The sequence below is a fragment of the Mus musculus genome, chromosome 2 (assembly GCF_000001635.26).
Source record: "Mus musculus strain C57BL/6J chromosome 2, GRCm38.p6 C57BL/6J".
Taxonomy (NCBI): Eukaryota; Metazoa; Chordata; class Mammalia; order Rodentia; family Muridae; genus Mus; species Mus musculus.
The window spans coordinates 52,037,767-52,057,044 of record NC_000068.7 but is presented as its reverse complement, the minus strand read 5'-3'; the positions used below and the strand labels follow the sequence as shown (position 1 = coordinate 52,057,044).

Here is a 19,278-nt window from a genome sequence, read left to right as displayed (position 1 = left end):
ACGAGAGAGAGAGAGAGAGAGAGAGAGAGAGAGAGAGAGAGAGAGAGAGAGAGAGAGAGAGAGAACACATTCAAACTTTTAAAAAAGAAAGATTCACCAAGCAGTGACGGTGTATTGGGAGGCAGAGGCAGGTAAAATCTCTGAGTTCAAGGATAGTCTGGACTACAAAATGAGTTCTAGGACAGTCAGAGCTGTTAGAGAAACCCTGTCTTGGAAAAAGGAAGGAAGGAAGGAAGGAAGGAAGGAAGGAAGGAAGGAAGGAAGGAAGGAAGGAAGGAAGACTCTATTTTAATTAGTCTCTGATTTGCATTTCTACGTCTAGGCTTATGTCCCTTTAAAATTAAAGAACTACAAAATGTTTATATCCAAAAGTATTTATTACAGCAATATTTATGAAAACAACCTTAAATCCTAATATAAATTCAGCTTAAATAAAGCAGGGAACAATCATATTTACAAAGTCCCATTTTGTAGAAAACTCAGAGATCTTGGGAAGTGCTTGAGCTATACAATGTCAAGGTTAAAAATATCAGGTTACAAAAGGCAGAATGCCAAAATTCAAACGCAAATCATAGAGTTACATATGTACATATACTACAAGTAGAAAAATGAATGAAAGACAAACATTTAAAAACTTTAACATTAGTTATTTCTGTGTAGTACAATTATGAGATTTAAAAAAAAAACTCATTTGAAGTTCTCTGTATTTATTTGTCAATTTTCCACATAATTACATATGGCTTTCACATTTGGAAAAATAATAAATACATGTTAATAATAAAAATACAAAAGAGAACAAACGAGGTCCAAGAGCTACAAATATAAATATTGAAGCCGGGCGGTGGTGGTGGACGCCTTTAATCCCAGCACTTGGTAGGCGGAGGCAGGTGGATTTCTGAGTTCGAGGCCAGCCTGGTCTTCAAAGTGAGTTCCAGGACAGCCAAGGCTATACAGAGAAACCCCGTCTCAAAAAAACAAAACAAAACAAAATAAAAAAAAAAAAACCAACAACAACAACAAAAACAAATATAAATATTGTACTGGATGTTTTGAACATTTTTAAAAAAAATTTTTTATAGATGGCTAAACCTTCCAGGTAAGAACTTCTTATTTCCAGTAGTACTTGTATTTTTGGCTTGACTGGATTTAGATGCAGGATCCACTGTGACGTATTTAATCTGGAAGCCTCCAGCCGTGACGGATGCATCACTCAGAAACTTCAAGGTCATGACATTTCCTGTGTGGGGAGGCACACAAAAGAACAGGGAGGTTACTCCACAGGGATTTGTTCCACAATTCAATGATGTCTCATCTCACAGAAGAGCAGATAAGGATGGGAAGGAGACCACGGACTGCAGACATGCTTTCTCATGGTTAGTGTCTGTAGTTGCCTTGTCTCATGTGGGAGAAGTCTTTTCTGTTTTAGAAGATTCTCCAGGGCTCGGCTCTCCTGCACTTCTCTGCCTCTCCAGATGAAGTGAAATAAACACAATTTTAAGATGCGGTGCCTGCCTAGCATGTTGAGATTCTGGATTTGATTCATAGCATTAATAATCAATTAAAGCAATTATTTTTATGGACTGATCCACAGAATTATAAGAACTTGAGGTGTGGATGGGTTATTTTCTAATTGATGGGGAGCAGCAAATTTTCCATTGTTAAGGAGCAAGCTTAAGGCCATGTGTGGTGGCCTCTACCAGTCTGTGAGTTAAAGGCTAACCTGATCTATATAGTGATTTCCTGACCAGCTAGGGTTATAGAGTGAGAGTGTGTCTATAACAAGATGATAATGCTAATGAAATGATAATAATAATAGTAAATTGATCAATAAGCTAATATACATATTTTTAAAAAGAAAACCAAGAAATAAACCTAGAGGCCTACTTCCTATTGTGGACTTAAAATGCACTTTAACATGTTGGCCAGAAAGTGCCAAAATACAGGACTATTTCAGGGGGAACGATTTAATAGAACATTATTATTGTGTGTATGGATGTGTTGTTGACATTTGTGCGTGTGAGAGCTTGCCATAGTGTGCACATGAGGTCAGAGGTCAACTTTGTGGAGGTGAATCTTCCTTTCCACTTTTACCTGCAGAGGCATCTTTTAAAAATTGTTGTTTTATTTTTATATTTACTTCCATTATATAACATGCATGAGTGCTTTGTTTGCATGTATGTATATGTGTGCAGCACATAAAAGTCTGGTCTCTTCAAAGTCAGAAGAGGGCATCAGAGCCTCTGGAACTGGACTTAGGGATGTTGGTAGGCCACCGTGTGAGTGCTGGGAACTGAAGCTGGGACTCTGCAAGAACTAGTACTCTTCCCCCCCCCCCCCCCCCCAGACAGTGTTTCTCTGTATAGTCTTGACTGTCCTGGAACTCACTTTGTAGACCAGGCTGGCCTCGAACTCAGAAATCCACCTGTCTCTGCCTCCCAAGTGCTGGGATTAAAGGCGTGCGCCACCACCGCCCGGCAAGAACTAGTACTCTTAACCTCTGAGCCATCTTGGTAGCCGTGGAAGCCTTTCTTAACTTAGATCCTCAATCCATAAATAAATTAAAAAGAAACAAGCATATATATGACATGTTATTACAGATATGACCTTGAGTCAAGAGACTAGGTGATCTTTGCCAAAGACACAGAGTTGATATGTCTGGCTGAGGCTAACCCAAGTCCAGGCCGCCTGGCTGCAGACTTCATGTTCCATTCGTCACACTGTATTTTTCTGACACTGGAAGAAATATATATATATATATATATATATATATATATATATATATATATATATATATATTTCTATGATATATATCATATATATATATTTCTATGATATATATCATATATATATATAATATATGATATGTATTACTTGTACTGTAAAAGAAGCCCTGGTTGGCAAGGCATGGCTTGAATTATTCAGACTGAGACTGGAGGATCAGGATTTTGGTTTCGATTTTTCAGCTACATAGAATTGAAATCCAATCTTAGTTGGGACCCTGTTTCAAACTTTGTAGGTGGTAGTCCTGAGACTGTATGTAGCCTAGGCTAGCCTTAAATCCCTGCATGGTCCTCCTGCCTCTGCATCCACACCCAGCTCTGCTGTTGGTTTTTGAAGAAAAACCTTCAGGCCCCAACTCCCTAGTAAAGCCCTAAAGCCAATGTCATTCAGATGTTCTGTTAACATAGAGTCTGCTCTGGAGAAAAGAGAGATAAGAGGTTTATTTATAGTGGGTTTCCCTGGATTGCAGCAATAACAAATTAATACGCTTTCAACAGTAATCATTCAAGGACAGAGCAGAGAGCTTCGAAGCTTGTAAAAATGACACCTCAGAACTCCGTGGCAAGACTGGGTGGGGCAGGCACTGAGAAGGACTTGGCACTGCCTTTGCTGGGCCCTGAGCTGTGCTGTTCTTAGGTGTGAAGCAGTGTGATAATTTTATGACTTGGAGAGAAAACAGAAGCTATCAGAATGCCAAGTGCAGGCGCTGGAAAGAGAAAGAAAACAAAGATTTCCGAGAAATGACTTTTAGCTAAAAGTTAAAAAAGAAAGGAAAAAAAAGCAGTTTAGGATAACTTAAAGAGGAGCGTTGCCTACTGTGATTAATTTAGGTTACTAGGGGCATCTTTTGAGGGTATTATTTCTTAGAACATGGTATATGAAATAACTTCGGAGTTTGTGTTTGTGTGTGTGTGTGTGTGTGTGTGTGTGTGTGTGTGTGTGTGTGTAAAAGTGAGATTCAGCAAGCATTGCCTCGTATTTCTAGCCTTTTGAGATTTACTGCATAAATTAGCATTCAAAAAGAATCCTGTGGTGGCCAAACAAGAGACCTTTGAAACCTTTTTAATCACGACTTAGCCTCCAGAACTTCTTTTTTCTGTGTTGTTGTTGTTGTTTTGGGGTTCTGTTTTGTTTTATCCAAGACAGGGTTTCTCTGTGTAGCCTTGGCTGTCTGGAAACTCAATCTGTAGACCAGGCTGGCCTGATTTCGCCTCCTGAGAGCTGGAATCAAAGCCATAACTGCCTGGCTTAACAACTTCTCTTTTCTTTCTCTCTCTCTTTCTTTCTTTCTTTCTTTCTTTCTTTCTTTCTTTCTTTCTTTCTTTCTTTCTTTCTCAATTTTTTATTAGATATTTTCTTCATTTACATTTCAACAACTTCTCTTTTCTTATGCAATGGCTGCTGAAAGTATCTCTAGAACTGTAAGGGATGTTATACTGGAAAAGGAGTGTGATACTAAGAATGCTTTTGTTTACTACAGTGAGTGTTGTGTTTACTTGATAATTCTTTTATGGATGCGTATTTTCTGTCATTATTATTATTATTATTATTATCATCATCAACATCGTCATCTGTGCTGGGAGTCAAACCCAAGGCCACTGCATATGCAAAGCAAGGACCCCACTACTGAGTGCATTGCCAGTCTTTACACATTTATTACCACTCTGGACCCTTGTGCCAACAGCAGTTCTTAGGGACTGGTGGATTTAAGCTGTTGCCTGCCAACAAGAGCTGTCCACACACATCATTTTGATCACAGAGTTGGCCAAAGTCTTAACAATAAAAACTGACACTATTGCAAGCTAATGAACTGTCTCAAGTTTCAGTTCTCTCAAGTGTAAAGGGCGAATGAATGGTAATAACTTGGAGGACGCTGCGTGGAAAAACAAATGGAAATTTTGCAGTGACTTGGGTATTACCTGTGCTAATGATGTCTTCTGGAAGTTCATCACCACAGTATCTGAAAGGGAATTTTTAGAAAAGAGCGGTCACACACACAAAGAAGCACACAGCTATTGTTTTGGCTCATATTTATAACTAAACACTTTATTCCCCACAAATAATGGCTCACTTTTCTCTAATTACAAGAAACTTATTTTTCAGATGGGGTCCCACTCATTTAGCCCTGACTGACCTGGCACTCACTCACTATGTAGACCAGAGAACTGCTTGCCTCTTTGCTTCTGCTTCCCAATGAATCATTTTAATTTTAATTTTTTTTTTCTTTTTTGATTCTTTGAGACAGGGTTACTCGGTGTACCCTGGCTGTTCTGGAACTCATTCTGTAGATCAGATTGGCCTCAAACTCAGAGATCCGCCCGAGTGCTAGGACTGAAAGCATGCATCACCACTGCCTGGCTATCTTTAACTTCTTCTTTTTTTTTTTTTAACATGGAGTTGGGGGCAGAAGAATCAAGCTCAAGGTCATTCCCAGTTACATAGTGAGTTTGAGGCTAGCTTGGGCTACAGAAGACTTAGCCTGTAACCAAAATGAGAGCGAGGGAGGGAGAGACTGACTTGAACATTTTAACAGACATTCCATTCCCCACGTTTTTAGTCATGTGAAAGTTTGAATAATTAATCAATGGCAGCTGTCAGTGCTTTTATAATTAGTATAGGTACAGCCTGCTAAGAAAAAAATCTTTTCTTGGCACGTTATATGAAAGCCAGGTGTGAAGAAGTATGCCCGTATAACCAGCACTTTGGAGGTGGAGGCAGGAGGATCATGAGTTCAAGGCCTGCCTGAACTACATAATGACCTTAAGGCCAGCCTGCAGTCCCAGGTCTCCAGACAAAGAAAAGGACAGGAGGAGACGGGAGACATGGCTCAGGGGTTAAGAACATTGACTGCTCTTCCAGAGGTTCTGAGTTCAATTCCTAGCAACCACATGTAATGGGATCCTATGCCCTCTTCTGGTGTGTCTGACAGCTATGTACTCATATACATAAAATAAGTAAATCTTTAAAAAAAGAAAGAGGAGAGGAGGGTTGGGGAGGAAGAAGAGGAGAAATGAGAGGAGAGGGACGCGGAGAAGAAAGGGGAGAAGAAGGAAAAAGGATTACTTTCTGCTGGAGAGAGTAGAAATACTGATAATGAACAATTTTCACAGGAACAGTGGAGGGAAAGCTAAAGGAGTGTCAGGTCAATACCGGAAGTTCTCTGACCACGCTGGGTAGGGAACCAACTCCTACCTTCCTACAAAGCCGTGGACGTCATCATAACTGTCATAGATTTCTACATAGTCAGCCAAGCAGCCTGGATCATGTTCAAGGTCAAAGTCCAAAAAGCTCAGGTGAATTCGCTGACCGTACTTGAGCCGAATGTGCCAGTAGCAGACCTGGTTGTCATCGTACTCATTTGGGAAGCCCGGGGATTTAAAAATTCGCTTCGGATCTGTGAAGACACCACCACACTCCTTTGCTGGAATAGGAAAAGAAAGCTCACTTAGACCTTATGTATTATTTTTATATGAAATACTAAAGAAATCACAATACATGATCTATAATACGTTGTATAAACTTGTAGCTGGTAATTATTTCTAAATTTTCTTTAAACTTTAAATTTTTATTCTCTCTCTCTGTGTGTGTGTGTAACCATGCCTGGCTATTGTTTGCTTGTTAGCATGAGTTCTGGCAGTTTCATCTCAGCACCTAAGAGGCAAATTTCTGTGAGTTCAAGGCCAAACTGTCTACATAAGAAATTCCAATAAGTCATTGTTGTGTAAAAAGACTCTGTCTCAATAAACAAAAACACTGTCATCATCAATAACAGAAAGTTTATTCTGGATTTTGAATTCAGGTCTTCAATCTTGCAAAGCAAGCACTAAACTGGCTGTGTTATCTCTCCAACTTAAAAACTTTTTCTAAAAATACTCTTTTTTAAAAAAATGGAAATTTTATTTGTAGCTCAGGTTAGCCTTAAAGCTTCAATTTTCTTGCCTCAGTCCATGGAATGCTAGGATTCGGTCATGTGTTACCAGGTCAAGCAAGAATACATTCAATAAGTAGCCATTAATATTGTTATATGTCTTTTAAAGACAAGGTCTCATATAGCCCAAGCTAGCCTTGAACTTGCTATGTAGCCAACACAGTTCTTGAGCCTTGATCTTCCTACCTATATCTTCCACTTGCTGGATTATAGGCCTGTACAACCAGGCCTGGCTATTATTTTAATTGGTAAAGAGAACATTCGTACATATTGACAATGGTGATGCACTCTAGAAACAGAGGTAGGCGAACCTCTGTGAGTTTGAAGCCAGTATAGTAGTCTATATAGTGAATTCAAGGCCAACCAGGGATACACAGGGATACCCTGGAGAAAGAGGGAGGAGGAGGGAGGAAGGGAGGGAAGAAAGGAAGGAGGGAGGGAGGAAGAAGGAAGGAAAGGAGGAAGGAAGAGAGGAAGGGAGGGAGGGAAGGAGGGAGGGAAGAAGAAATAGAGGGAGGAAGGGAGAAAGGAATTGAGGGACAGATAGGAAGAGAAAGGGAGAGGGAGAGGAAGAGGGAGAGAAAGAGAGTGCTGCACAGTGAAATTCTGTCTTAAAAACCAAAGCACTCATACATGAGGTTAGCCTGCATCATTTCGCACATCCTAACCTGAATGAGTAACTGTATTCTTGAACACTTTCATGAACATGCCTGGTGGCCTCAGAAGTGAAAAACAGGCTTTGGGATCCCTGGACTTAGAGTTCTGAAGGGTTGTGAGCTGCCATGTGGGTGTAGGAATGAAAACTGACCTTCTGCAAGAGAGGCAAGTGCTCTTAGCCTCTAAGCCAACTTTCCAGCCCCCTACTTACAGAGCCTATTCTAGCTCATCTTCATCAGCTCTAACTCAGTGATTTCAATGAAGATTGCTTAATTTTTCTGATATTAGTTTTTTATTCCAATGTATTTTGACAAGCTATTTTCCTAGTAGTGGTGTAGGGAGCTCTCTGTCCCTCAAGCTGTTCCCCACCATGTATAATCAACATACTAAGTCTAGAGAAACTGGCTGTCCTGAGAACTGGGAAAGAGCAACTCTCCCAGGATTCTGTGCACAAATTCCCAGAATAAGAAATACTTAGCCTACAGAGAAGAGGCAGCAATTTATAAAGATTTATGAACTAAGATGATATCTGTATTAGATGACAATGGATTCTGGAGAATTCCTTTCATTAACATCGCTTCATTTACCCTATACTTTGGCTTTGTTGTGTATTTTTGAGACAGGGTCTTACTATAAAGCTTTGGATGGCTGGGGGACTCACTATGTAGACCAGGCTAACCTCAGACTCAGAGATATGCCAGCTTCTGTTTCCCAACGGCTAAGATTAAAGACATACGCTACCAAACCTGTCTTCACTCTAGACTCTGGCAATAATTAACAATAACAGTGGTATAGTACAGGCTAGGACTAAAAGCATTGTGGTGTATACAAATTGATTTGGGCCAGGTATGTTGCCACACACATTCAGTCCTGGCACTCTGTGAGTTCCAGGTCAGCCTGATCTACATATTGAGTTTCAGGCTAGCCAGGGGTGAACAATGAGACCCTGTCTAAAAAAACAAAGACCAACCAAAACAAATCAAAACAAACGAAACCCCCCAAAACAGCAATAGCAGTAACAAAAACAAAACCCAAATAAAACAAAACCCAAACAAAACAAAACAAGGAACCAAAATGATTTGTTGGTCATAGTCTGTGATAAATGCCTTGTACTTTGTTTTGAATGAATATAGTGTTAGTGTACAGGCAAATCCATTGTCCTACTCTCAGGGACCTAGCTGCTGCTAATGTTATGACCTGTCTCCACCACCAGGTCTGGGAGAAGGGGGAGGGAGAATAGGTGGGAAGGCCCTACCCTCCACCAAAGCTCTCTGTGTTCTCAGTGTCTTCCGCCCATCTCTGCACACATACACACACACACCCTTACCTCTTTCTGCTCTCATGGTTATGTTCCCTGTCTGTCTGTCTGTCTATCCACATGTCCACTTGTCTGCCTTTATCCTTTCCCCAGGTCCTCACTCTCCTTCCTTCCTGCAACAAACCTCTTTTCCATCAGATCTGTTGCATGGTGTGATTTCTCAGGGGTACACCTTGGCTTGGGCCTGCCAAGGATACCCACTCACTGCATCATAACATGTAGTGTCCAGCTCTAAGCAAAATTCTACTTGGAATCCACTTAATTTTGTGCTATATGTTGCTTATGGACATGCAAGGCTGCTCTGTGATAGTCAGTACTATTAAGCAAGACTGAGACAGGAGCCTAGACTGTGGCTATCACCCTCCTACTATGATGTGGAATTTCGTATAAGGTAGATCCAACACTTCATCACATCAGTGTGCTAGCAAATTCCAGAAAGTCTCTATGATGTGATGAATAACATTGTTACATTGTCTGGGAGAATATATCTGAAAAGAAGAATCTGCTTTTTAACCCTAAGAACACAATCAAAGAATAATTCTCCTTCTTTAGTGGGAATATGGAGGAGGGAACACAGTTCAGGTCCCTGAACAGCAAGAAAGGACCTATGAATTGTGGGTATAATATTATCATCACCATCACCACATTTACTCATTTTTAGATGGAAAAGCTGTTTTCTTTCGTAATCTCTTGGTAGGTAACAGCTTTGCGGCTGTTGTTCATGTAACTACTTTTGCAAGCACAGAATTATCATTTTAAAGAACAAACCATGTGGGTTGTAGCAATAGGCATCCCATCGCTCACTCCTGTTGAGCCGGATTCCATAATCGATGATACCCGTTTTCCCAAATCCACAGTTGGGCCCAGGTTTCACAATGGGGTATCCGACTCTACCCTTGGCCATCCATCCAGCAGCACAGACATGGAATCCTGAAAGGGGAAGAGAAGTTTAGGGATTCATTTAGTAGGAAAAGACTATCACTTCCTACTGTAAGTTTCTCAAGGGGCCAAACCCTTGAGAAATAGGAGAACTCCGCAATTGTAGTACTCTGGAAGATGAGGGAGAAGGATTTTAAGATCACGGTCAGACTTGGCTACATTGTGAGGTGGAGTATCAAGCCTTGGGCGTTAGGTAATACCTTAGCACCACCAACACAACACTAAACCGAAGTCTAAATACAAGTAACACATATCTTTTCTTTTTTTCTGCTTTGTTTTGTTTTGTGTTTTGTTTTCAAGACCAGGGTTTCTCTGAATATTCCTGGCTGTCCTGGAACTTGATTTGTAGACCAGGCTGGCCTCGAATTCACAGAGATCCACCTGCCTTTGCCTCCTGTGTTCTGGGATTAAACCACCATGCCTGGCTCACCATTTTTTCTTGAGACATGATTTCCTGTCATCCAGGTTGGCCTTAAACTCTGTTTTTTTGCTAAGGCTGACCTTGAACTCCTAGTGCTACTAGGGTTGCAGGCATGCAGCCAGCATGCCTGGATATACGTTTCGAATTCTGACTTTAACTAGTTAGTGGCTCTATTTGAAAACAAAAAGCGAATGCAGTTAGATTAGAATTGAGGGTCATGTGGAGTATGAGGACCATTGGTTTCAGGTCGTTTGGGCAGTTGTCTGAGAAGCTGGGTGTGCATTTAAGTGAAAACCCTCAGCCATCCATCTGTGCATCCAACCAAATGGGAATGAAAATTGCTTCCTTAGAGAACTGCATCTGAGATGAGCTATAGCTCAGTGGCAGAGCATTGGCCTCAGATGGTTGATACCCGAAATCCAATCTCTGCCAGACAAAAAGTACATCTAAACATGTATTTACATGTGCTCATATTATGGCAGATACTAGAAACAATCTCTGATTTTAAAATATGCAGGGTATTCATGTCCATAATATCTTTACTCAGGCAACTGAGGCAGGAGGATCACAAGTTTGAGACCAGCAAGACTTTGTCTCAAAAACAAAAAATACACAAATAAAAGTCACAGAAGCAAGCAAATAAACACAAAGTAGACGTGAATGTTGGTGGATGGCTGCAAGCCTGAGCCCGAGCAGCAGGGTGTGGCCCTGGGTTTGATCCATAGGACTTGAGCATCCTTGGCTACTGCTTATCAGTGGAGATCCTGGAAAGTATCCCTTTCTGCTGCTGTGGGGTAATCTACTGCTGCATGTTTGTCTTGCTTGAGTAAAGTATAAAACTCGTGTAGGCTCTGCCAGGTACTTGCCTATGAGGAAAGGAATTCTGATGAGGCGTCACAAGGGAAAAGGTGGCTAGCTTTTTTAATAAGAAGCAAATCGTAGTAGCCAGGTGTGGTGGTCCATGCCTTTAATGTCAGCACTTGGGAGGCAGAGATAGACGGGATAGCTCTGAATTCAAGGCTAGCCTGGTCTACAATCAAGTTTCAGGCTGGGGCTATGTGGTCTGACTGCATTTGGAGTCCCAAGATTTGGGAGGCTGAGGAGGAAGGAGTGGCTTAACACTAGCCTTGGTTATCGAGTGAATTGGAGACCAGCGTGGGCAAACAGACAAAGAAGCAACATATACAAAAGCAAAAATCAAGCCAGCCCAAATAAGAGCAATAGTTCATTGCTGGAGTTTTCAGGATAGAAATTGCTGGAATATCTTAGCATTAGCATCTTCCCAGTTTCTTTTTTCTACCGCTGTAAAACCCACCTCACTGCTTTTAATTTTACAGCACAGTGGTACAAATGTGTGGTGGTGTGTACCTGTAGTCTCAGCCTGAGGTTAGTAGAGGCTCGATGAAGATCCCAAGTTTGAGGCCAGCCTGGGATATATAGTGGGACTCTTATTTTGAAAAAAAAAATAAAGAAAGAAAAACTAAAAGAAAAGTTTCTTAAATTGTAACTTTTCTACGACTGTGGGAGGCTCAGACGTCCTTGTGCTCACAGATAAGCACCAGGGGAACCGGGAATGTTAAACACACAGGGTTGTCTCTTCAAAGGGAGGGATGTGTAACCTATTTTCTGCCTAGAAGTCTGGGAACAGACATGGTTAATAGCCTGGTGACCTTTGCACTAGCTGCATGGCTGAGACTACAGACCCTATTGTGAACTTGTCAATCTATAGACCCCATCTTTATGGGAAATATCACATGTACTTTACAAAGAATTTCCATGTAGTCATATTTTATTGTGCACACAGAATTGGGTTAATTGTTATCAATTGTGATGTACTTAAAATACGCCTAAAGCAAATGACTTGGGGTCAGACTCCCGAAGTCTAAACCAACAGCAGCTACTGAGTCCTGTTGAACCAAACTACTTTCTTGCCTCTCTTACATCCTTACTCTGCTGGCTGTGGTAGTCAGAGACCCTGCACTACTACTAGGTAAATTGATTTGTAAAATTGCATGCTTTAATAGCAGAGGAAATCAACATTAACATGCCAAGAGAGACAGGACAATATTTAAAGGTGTACCAATTACAGTAACATTTTGTTTTGTTTTGTTTTGGTTTGGTTTGGTTTTTCGAGACAGGGTTTCTCTGTATAGCCCTGGAACTCACTTTGTAGACCAGGCTGGCCTCGAACTCAGAAATCCGCCTGCCTCTGCCTCCCAAGTGCTGGGATTAAAGGCGTGTGCCACCACGCCTGGCTCAATTACAGTAACATTAACACACAGTGTTTCAATGATACCAAGGTAACTGGGGTAGTATTTTCCTTTGGTGTTTATTTTTAGATTACAGACCCTCTATCTACCTCTTTCTCTCTCTAAGAAATCTTGAGGACAGAGAATTAAGAAGTGTGTTGTGCTGTGACTTTGTAGCCCCTCCCCTTCATAGCTGCAAGGTAAGTCTGTGGTCCTGCTAAAACTTGGCTCAATGCTATGTCAGGAGTCACATGGCCTAAGTGGGGCTAAATCACATGAGTGGAGCTTCCGGGCACACCATAGAAATCTATGACAGTTTGAAACCTCCCTTTGTTCCTAGGACTCAAAGACCTTTTCCATCAAGGCCCATGTCAAACTATACATGTTGGGTATCTCACTTGAAGCTCTCTGCTAATGAAGTCCCTTTCCAGGTTTTGAAAGCAAGTCTTTTTGACCGCTCTCCCCATGTCTGTCTTTGTCTCTCTCCCATAAAGGCCTCATCTTACTTCTTGTTCTCCCGATTTTCAAGTCTCAGTCACGTTTTTCTGCAGCCCCTGATGGTGTTGGGAGGTTCTCTCTCCTAATGAAGCTCCTTCTGATGGATAATTTCATGTCTGCTCCTCACCCAAACTCCCTGTATCTCTACCATGACTTGTATTTTCTTAATTCTCACTGGATGGTGCCCAACCCTCAGGAGATGCTGTTACCAGGAACTTCTGACTTTAGGCAGAAGCAATGAGGGAAGCCCAGATATTCTCATCACATAGAGAATGGTCCCAAAGGGCTTGAGAGAAAAATTTTAATAAGAGTTATGGAAATGGGGGATTTCCCCCCTCCAAGTCCTCTAGAGTGAATAAGAAGAAAAACTATTATCAAATCAGTTACCAATTTTTCTGGCTGCCTCTAGCTGCTTGTAGGTTGCGAGACGACCACCTTCAAATTCACATACGGCCTTGGCTTCGGCGTAGGTGAGCTTGTATCTGCCAGCCCGAGCTTCTCTGTGGTATACGCCCGCTGCTTGTTCTGTGGATTATAGAACCTCATCAATGCACTATTATCCATTCTTGTGGAACAAAGGAAATTTTGCCCCAGCGGGAGGATTACATCAGATAAATGTTCTTGGCAAAGAAATTTCTAGGTCAGCTGCCACGGTAGTTAAGTTTTTATTGTTAGAAAGCTTTGTGGGGGTTGGGGAAAGAATGAGGGAGAATTTTAGGGGGATATAGGTTGGACACGTAAAGACTGGAGTTTAAATAGTTTCTGATAGCATGAAAGAAAGTTTTAAATACAGCATCGTATTGTATTTCTAGACTAACCACAAGTAATACAGTCTTGGTATTCCTTTGGCTTTAGGAAGATTTTTGGGGGGGGAGGGGGGTGAGTTCAAGGCCAGCCTGGTCTACAGAGCTAGCTCCAGGATAGTCAGGGCTACATAAAGAAACCCTGCTTGGATAGGACCATAGTAGATGAAGGAAGTTTAGAAGGTAAAATAAGCCCGTGAAAATGGAAGCTCACAAAGAGGGAGGACGTGACTATATGATTAAGATGATATAGCTGAAGATTTAGTAAAAAAACTTAAACACTGTGGGAAAATCTGACAGAGTCCTCAGCGAGCAAGTAGAGCACTAAGGAAAGAGATTTGAACATGCCTGAGAGAAACCCTGGCTCCCTTCTAACCTCTTTCCCTGACTTGTTTGTTCATGTGTTGTTCCCAGCATAGTTTAGGCGACGGCAAGTCACACACACCCTGCCTTCCAGTGGGTCACTGTTTCAGTGAACTGTTTGGGGACTGCAGTGATGTCTCCATAGAAACAATGTGAAGAGGCTCCCCGATGATGGTCACGAGTTTATCTCCAATAGTGCTGATAGAGCCACCCAGTGGTCCAGCTTCCTATTCCTATTTGTATACTGATCTGTCCCGTTGGCCACTGTGGAGATGTTTCCAGGGAATTCTTGAATGCCTCAGCACATAAGACACAGATCCAGAAACATGTCCTGATTCAACTCATATTTTTTTTTTCTTTTCTTTTCCTCAAACTAATGCCGACTCTGCCACAGCGTGACGGGAAATGGTGCTGGCTGTGTTTCATGCTTTTCTAGACTCCAAGGATCCAGCTTTCCTAAATTAGATGGTAAAAGCCCATTGCTTAGAGAAGACAACAGTCAATTGACTATTTTTATTCACTCGCTTATTTTGAAGCAGGGTCTCCTGTGCCAGGCTGGCCCCTAACTGGCTTTGTAGCTGAGCAAGTCCTTGAGCTCTGTGATGCTTGCCTTAACTCCTGAGAGCTGGGGTCACAGGCATAACACTTAGTTTTATTAGGTACTGGGGAACCTGAGCAGATTTTTTATGCATGTTAGACAAGCTCTACCAACTGAGCTTACATTCCATGCTTATGGACCAGAACATGCTAGCAACATCAGCTCATCACCAGTGGAGATCATTTCCGCCTTGTAAATGACTCGTGGTCCAGGTTCCTTCATGAGGCAAAGCCTCTACACGGTCATTAATTTCCTCACTCACTGAAGCCTGAAACTTGATGAAATGTCCTAGGTATTGTGGACCAGACCCTGCTGTCCCCTCAAAGAATTTAGACATGCATGAGCAGGTAACTAAAGTATAGTTACCTTTTTTAAGTTAATTTTTAAATATATGTGTATGCGTGTTTTGCTTTTTTCTCTGCATGTTTGTCTGGGTACCACATGTGTGTCTAGTGCTTAAGGAGTCCGGAAGACTGTATTGAATCTGCTGGGATTAGAGTTACAGGTGATTGTAACCCTGCCAGGAGGATTTTCAGAGGAATACCCATCCTCTGAAAGATCAACCAATGCTTTAACTAAAGCCATCTCTCCAGCCCTGTCTTTCTTTCTTTCTTTCTTTCTTTCTTTCTTTCTTTCTTTCTTTCTTTCTTTCTTTCTTTCTTTCTTTCTTTCTTTCTTTCTTTCTTCCTTCCTTCCTTCCTTCCTTCCTTCCTTCCTTCCTTCCTTCCTTCCTTCCTTCCTTCCTTCCTTCCTTCCTTCTTTCTTTCTTTCTTTCTTTCTTTCTTTCTTTCTTTCTTTCTTTCTTTCTTTCTTCCTCATAGGGTCTTGGTATATAGCCCAGGCTGGCCTAGAACTTGTGATTCTCCTGTGTCAGCCCTTTAAGTAGGAAAATTAAAATGTGCCACTGGGGCTTGGAGAGATAGCTCAGCAGTTAAGAACACTGGCTGCTCTTTCAGAGAACGAGGAGATTCCCAGCACCCACATGTCAGCTCACAACTGTCTGTAACTCCAGTTCCAAAGGATCCAACACCCTCACACAGACATACACACAGACAAAACACCAGTGCACAGGAAATTAAAAGATGCATGCCACCACACTGAACTAAGTATTTTTATCTGAGACACTATGCCTTTTGCTAAAGAAAAAGGATGCATGCTTAATTTGATTATTTATTATGAACATTGTTGCTAATTTAAAAAGTTGAAATCTATCCATATTTCAAGAATTTAGAGTAAAAAAAATTCTATACAAAAAATTGCACAAATTATTTCAATGGATGACAACTCTTCTTCAAACTGTTTTTCTTAATATTTTACTCCAAACTTGAAATACATTTCTGGGGAGAGGTCAACAAAGAGTTTTAGAAAATAATTTCAAACTGTCTTACCAGTAATTTAAAAACAAGCAGGCAAGTAAAACTGTTGGAAACTGGTGGCGTGTGTCTCGGTAATATGATACTAACAGAAGTCACAGACTTCAGGGGCTATAATTTCAGTTTGTTAAATGTTTCTATTCTATTTTGCCAAAAGAGCAAACATATAGAATTCTCGATATTTGACTATTTAATTAGTACAGTTAGTGAAATAATTTATGATGAGGTCTCACTATGTAGCCTATGCTTACCGTGAACTCTCTATTGTCCTCCCTCAGCCTCTGGAGTCTTGGTGATTGCAGAACTTCTTCCTCAGGAACAGGTCTATATGAAATTGTTTTGATTGTTTGCTCTTTTGTTTTGTTTTGTTTTGTTTTGTTTTGTTTTGTTTTGTTTTCCTGAGACAGGGTTTCTCTGTATAGCCCTGGCTGTCCTGGAACTTACTCTGTAGACCAGGCTGGCCTCGAACTCAGAAATCCACCTGCCTTGTGCCTTCCGAGTGCTGAGATTAAAGGCATGCGCCAAACACTACCTGGCGACTGTTTGCTTTTTTGAGACAATGTCATTTTCTAGCTCTGGCTGACCTGGAACACACTATGTAGACCAGGTTGGCCTTGAACTCACAGAGCTCCATCTGCCTCTTAAGTACTGGCATTAAAGACATGCACTGGCATACTTGATTCTGCCCAGATAATTATAAACAAAGCCTTTTATGTATGTATTTTTTAACTTTGAATGTTAATTTATTTTGAGGCAAGTTTTTTTCTGTGTATTCCAGGCCAGCCTGAAACTGCCAAGAACTAGAAGTACAAAATCAGGACCATTATTATTTTAAAGTATTATCTGTTATTTAAAAAAATATTTATAGATTTAGAATTTTCTGCTATCATGACAAAACTTAATACAACAAAACTCTAACTTTTAAAAGATACATGTGTCTAAAACTATTTTATTCATTTTTCTCTTCTGCTATTTAATTTTTAAAACTGAAAAAAGGGTTTTTTTTTGTTTGTTTTTGTTTTTGGAAATGACAACAGTGGACTGTAGGCTCTGCCTTGTGCTGCTTTTTTTTTGGGGGGGGAGGAGTTAAGTAACCTTGCAGACATCACTACTTGAGCCTCAGTTTCTTCATCTAGAAAATGGGAACAATGATAGCAGTAGCCACCTATCAGGACCTTATAGTATGCCTTTTGCAGATCCAGGAGGAAGACAGAAAATAATTGATCTCTGTCTTCAGTGTTCAGTTTCGAGACCCACATTGACTGATTTCTCGTGAGTCTGTTCCTTTCTTGGTGAGTTGCCGTTAAAGAAATTAGAAGTCACAGAGTTCAAACGTCCTGTTCTTCACAGTTGTTACCAGATCCTTCCCTTTGAACCCAGCTCTCTTTTCTCCCTGAACAGTTTCTAATATTATATTGACCCAACCAACTGTAACCAATTTGTGCTGGGCTGACTAGTCAGTAATTCGTCCCAGATTGAAGCATTTGACAGGGTCTCAAGCCTCTGTGCTGTGCTCCTCACAAAGGCTGGGCTCGCTTCACTCCACCTTCAGGGCAGAACTGCTTTTTACTCAGGTTTACAGTTCTGTAGCATACACATTCAAAACATTACAAAAACAATGACTTCAAATCACCCCAACCCAGGAGAATTTGACAGCCTTTCAAGATCTCCCCACATGACTTCAATTCCTACCAGCTTTATGGTGTTTCCCCATTTCTGACGAATGTGTCTGTATTACCTCAGTTGGATTGCATGTACACGTCTACCAAATTTCAGAGCCCATCTTGACCAAATGGTCACACTGCGACTAGTTTCGGCTCAAGTTGGAAAAAGAGGCGGCAGGGCTGTGCATTTCAAATCCAGCTAATGAGATCCTCATGGCTGCAGTTTCTACCACAGAGAATACTGCTGAGAGGGAAAAATAGTCTACAGCCATGTGTTGCCTAGCAAGCAAAAAACCAAGATCTAGGTTGATTTTGCTTTGTCTGTTTTTTGTTTGTTTGTTTGTTTGTTTTGTTTATTCTGCACAAGAATAAGATGATCCCTCCAACAAGCAATCAAAAAAATTCTCTACTAAATACAATAATGAACAAAATGTAGCATCCAACTTAAATGATAAGGATTCAAGTGTTGTTCTGAGTGCTATAATGGGAATTCTGAGTTTTCTGTGTTAATATTCATTTGCTGGTCTTTTGTTCATCTTCAGCGTTTAGCCCAAGTCATTCCTTACACTTAACAAAAACAGCAAAAAGAACTTTCCCCATTTAACCAAAGGTCTAGGAACGTACTCCCATGACAGAAAGAGCCAAACCTGATGAACGTACTAAAAAGGACAAAGCATTTTCATCTTCTTTCCTGCACCAGCCACACTCGAGCCTTGTTAGAACAGTTGAAAGACAGAAAAGTTAAGCTGTACCCTGTAGCTCAGAGTCCACAGAGCTCAGAGATGCTGCAGGTCAGCCTGCATCATCTCACCTAAAACCTTACTGCCAGTGCAGTGGGAAAACAAAACAAAAACGTTATAGTAGTGTTTTAGTTCCATAAAGAAATACCCACCAGTCAGCGACCATATCTGCTTTGAAATCTTGAAATATATTTTTACAATGTTAGCACATCTTAACCTCTTTTTTGTTGTTGTTGAACAATATATTGTATAAAAGGATAGCCTTCAATTTTAAAAGAAAACTTTCTTTGTTTAATGGCATGCCAGTCACTGTCTCTCTAAAGTATTTTCTGTGAAAACACCAGCTTTGAACACACTAGAAAATTTCACTCCTTCCATTCAGTCCTCTATGATGTCAATGGATCGATATTCCCAACATGAAGCTCGCGAGTGAAGTTTCTTACCAAGCCATATGGAGTTATGAAAGATCCCGTTCTTGAATCCCCATCCGTGAGCCTCTTCCCACAGCAAGACGCATAAGCAAAGGAGGACGACCATCTCTTCGGTTGCAGAGCCGGTTACAATGTCGGGGCTGCCCACACGAAATTCTCAGAGCAGCGGCTGGAATGCGGCTGAAACATCTGGTTTCCACATCTTTTAAATAGTTTTTTTCGGCTGTGAGGTCAGCATGTATTCTCCAATGGCACTTTCCGTTGCGGAGTTACACAATTAGTTCAGTGTCTGAAGCAAGCCCTCTGACTCATTTGCATTGGCAACCAGAACGGAGGGCGGGGGATGAGCATCTACGTTTTAAAGTCTCTTTCTCAGAAACAAGTTCGTTTATTTCTGTCAGTCACCAGCACTTTTCAGTTAGAAAGTTTGTGGCGTTTGTTGCAGATTAAGAAGCGGTAAAAAAAAAAAAAAAAAAAAAGCCGAACTCCAGCGGAATTCTCTGAGAAATCCTGAA

General features: G+C 41.0%; 1 protein-coding gene across 1 annotated transcript; it reads right to left on the bottom strand.

The window, feature by feature from the left end:
• Positions 1 to 363: 363 nt before the first annotated feature.
• Positions 364 to 18,932, bottom strand: Tnfaip6 (tumor necrosis factor alpha induced protein 6). The gene is made up of 6 exons (NM_009398.2): positions 18,776 to 18,932; positions 13,179 to 13,316; positions 9,453 to 9,614; positions 5,974 to 6,202; positions 4,701 to 4,741; positions 364 to 1,237 (listed from the first exon to the last, which is right to left on the bottom strand). The coding sequence occupies exons 1-6, from the start codon at positions 18,867 to 18,869 to the stop codon at positions 1,074 to 1,076; spliced, it is 828 nt and encodes a 275-aa protein (NP_033424.1). The 5' UTR covers positions 18,870 to 18,932; the 3' UTR covers positions 364 to 1,073.
• Between the last annotated feature and the right edge of the window lie 346 nt (positions 18,933 to 19,278).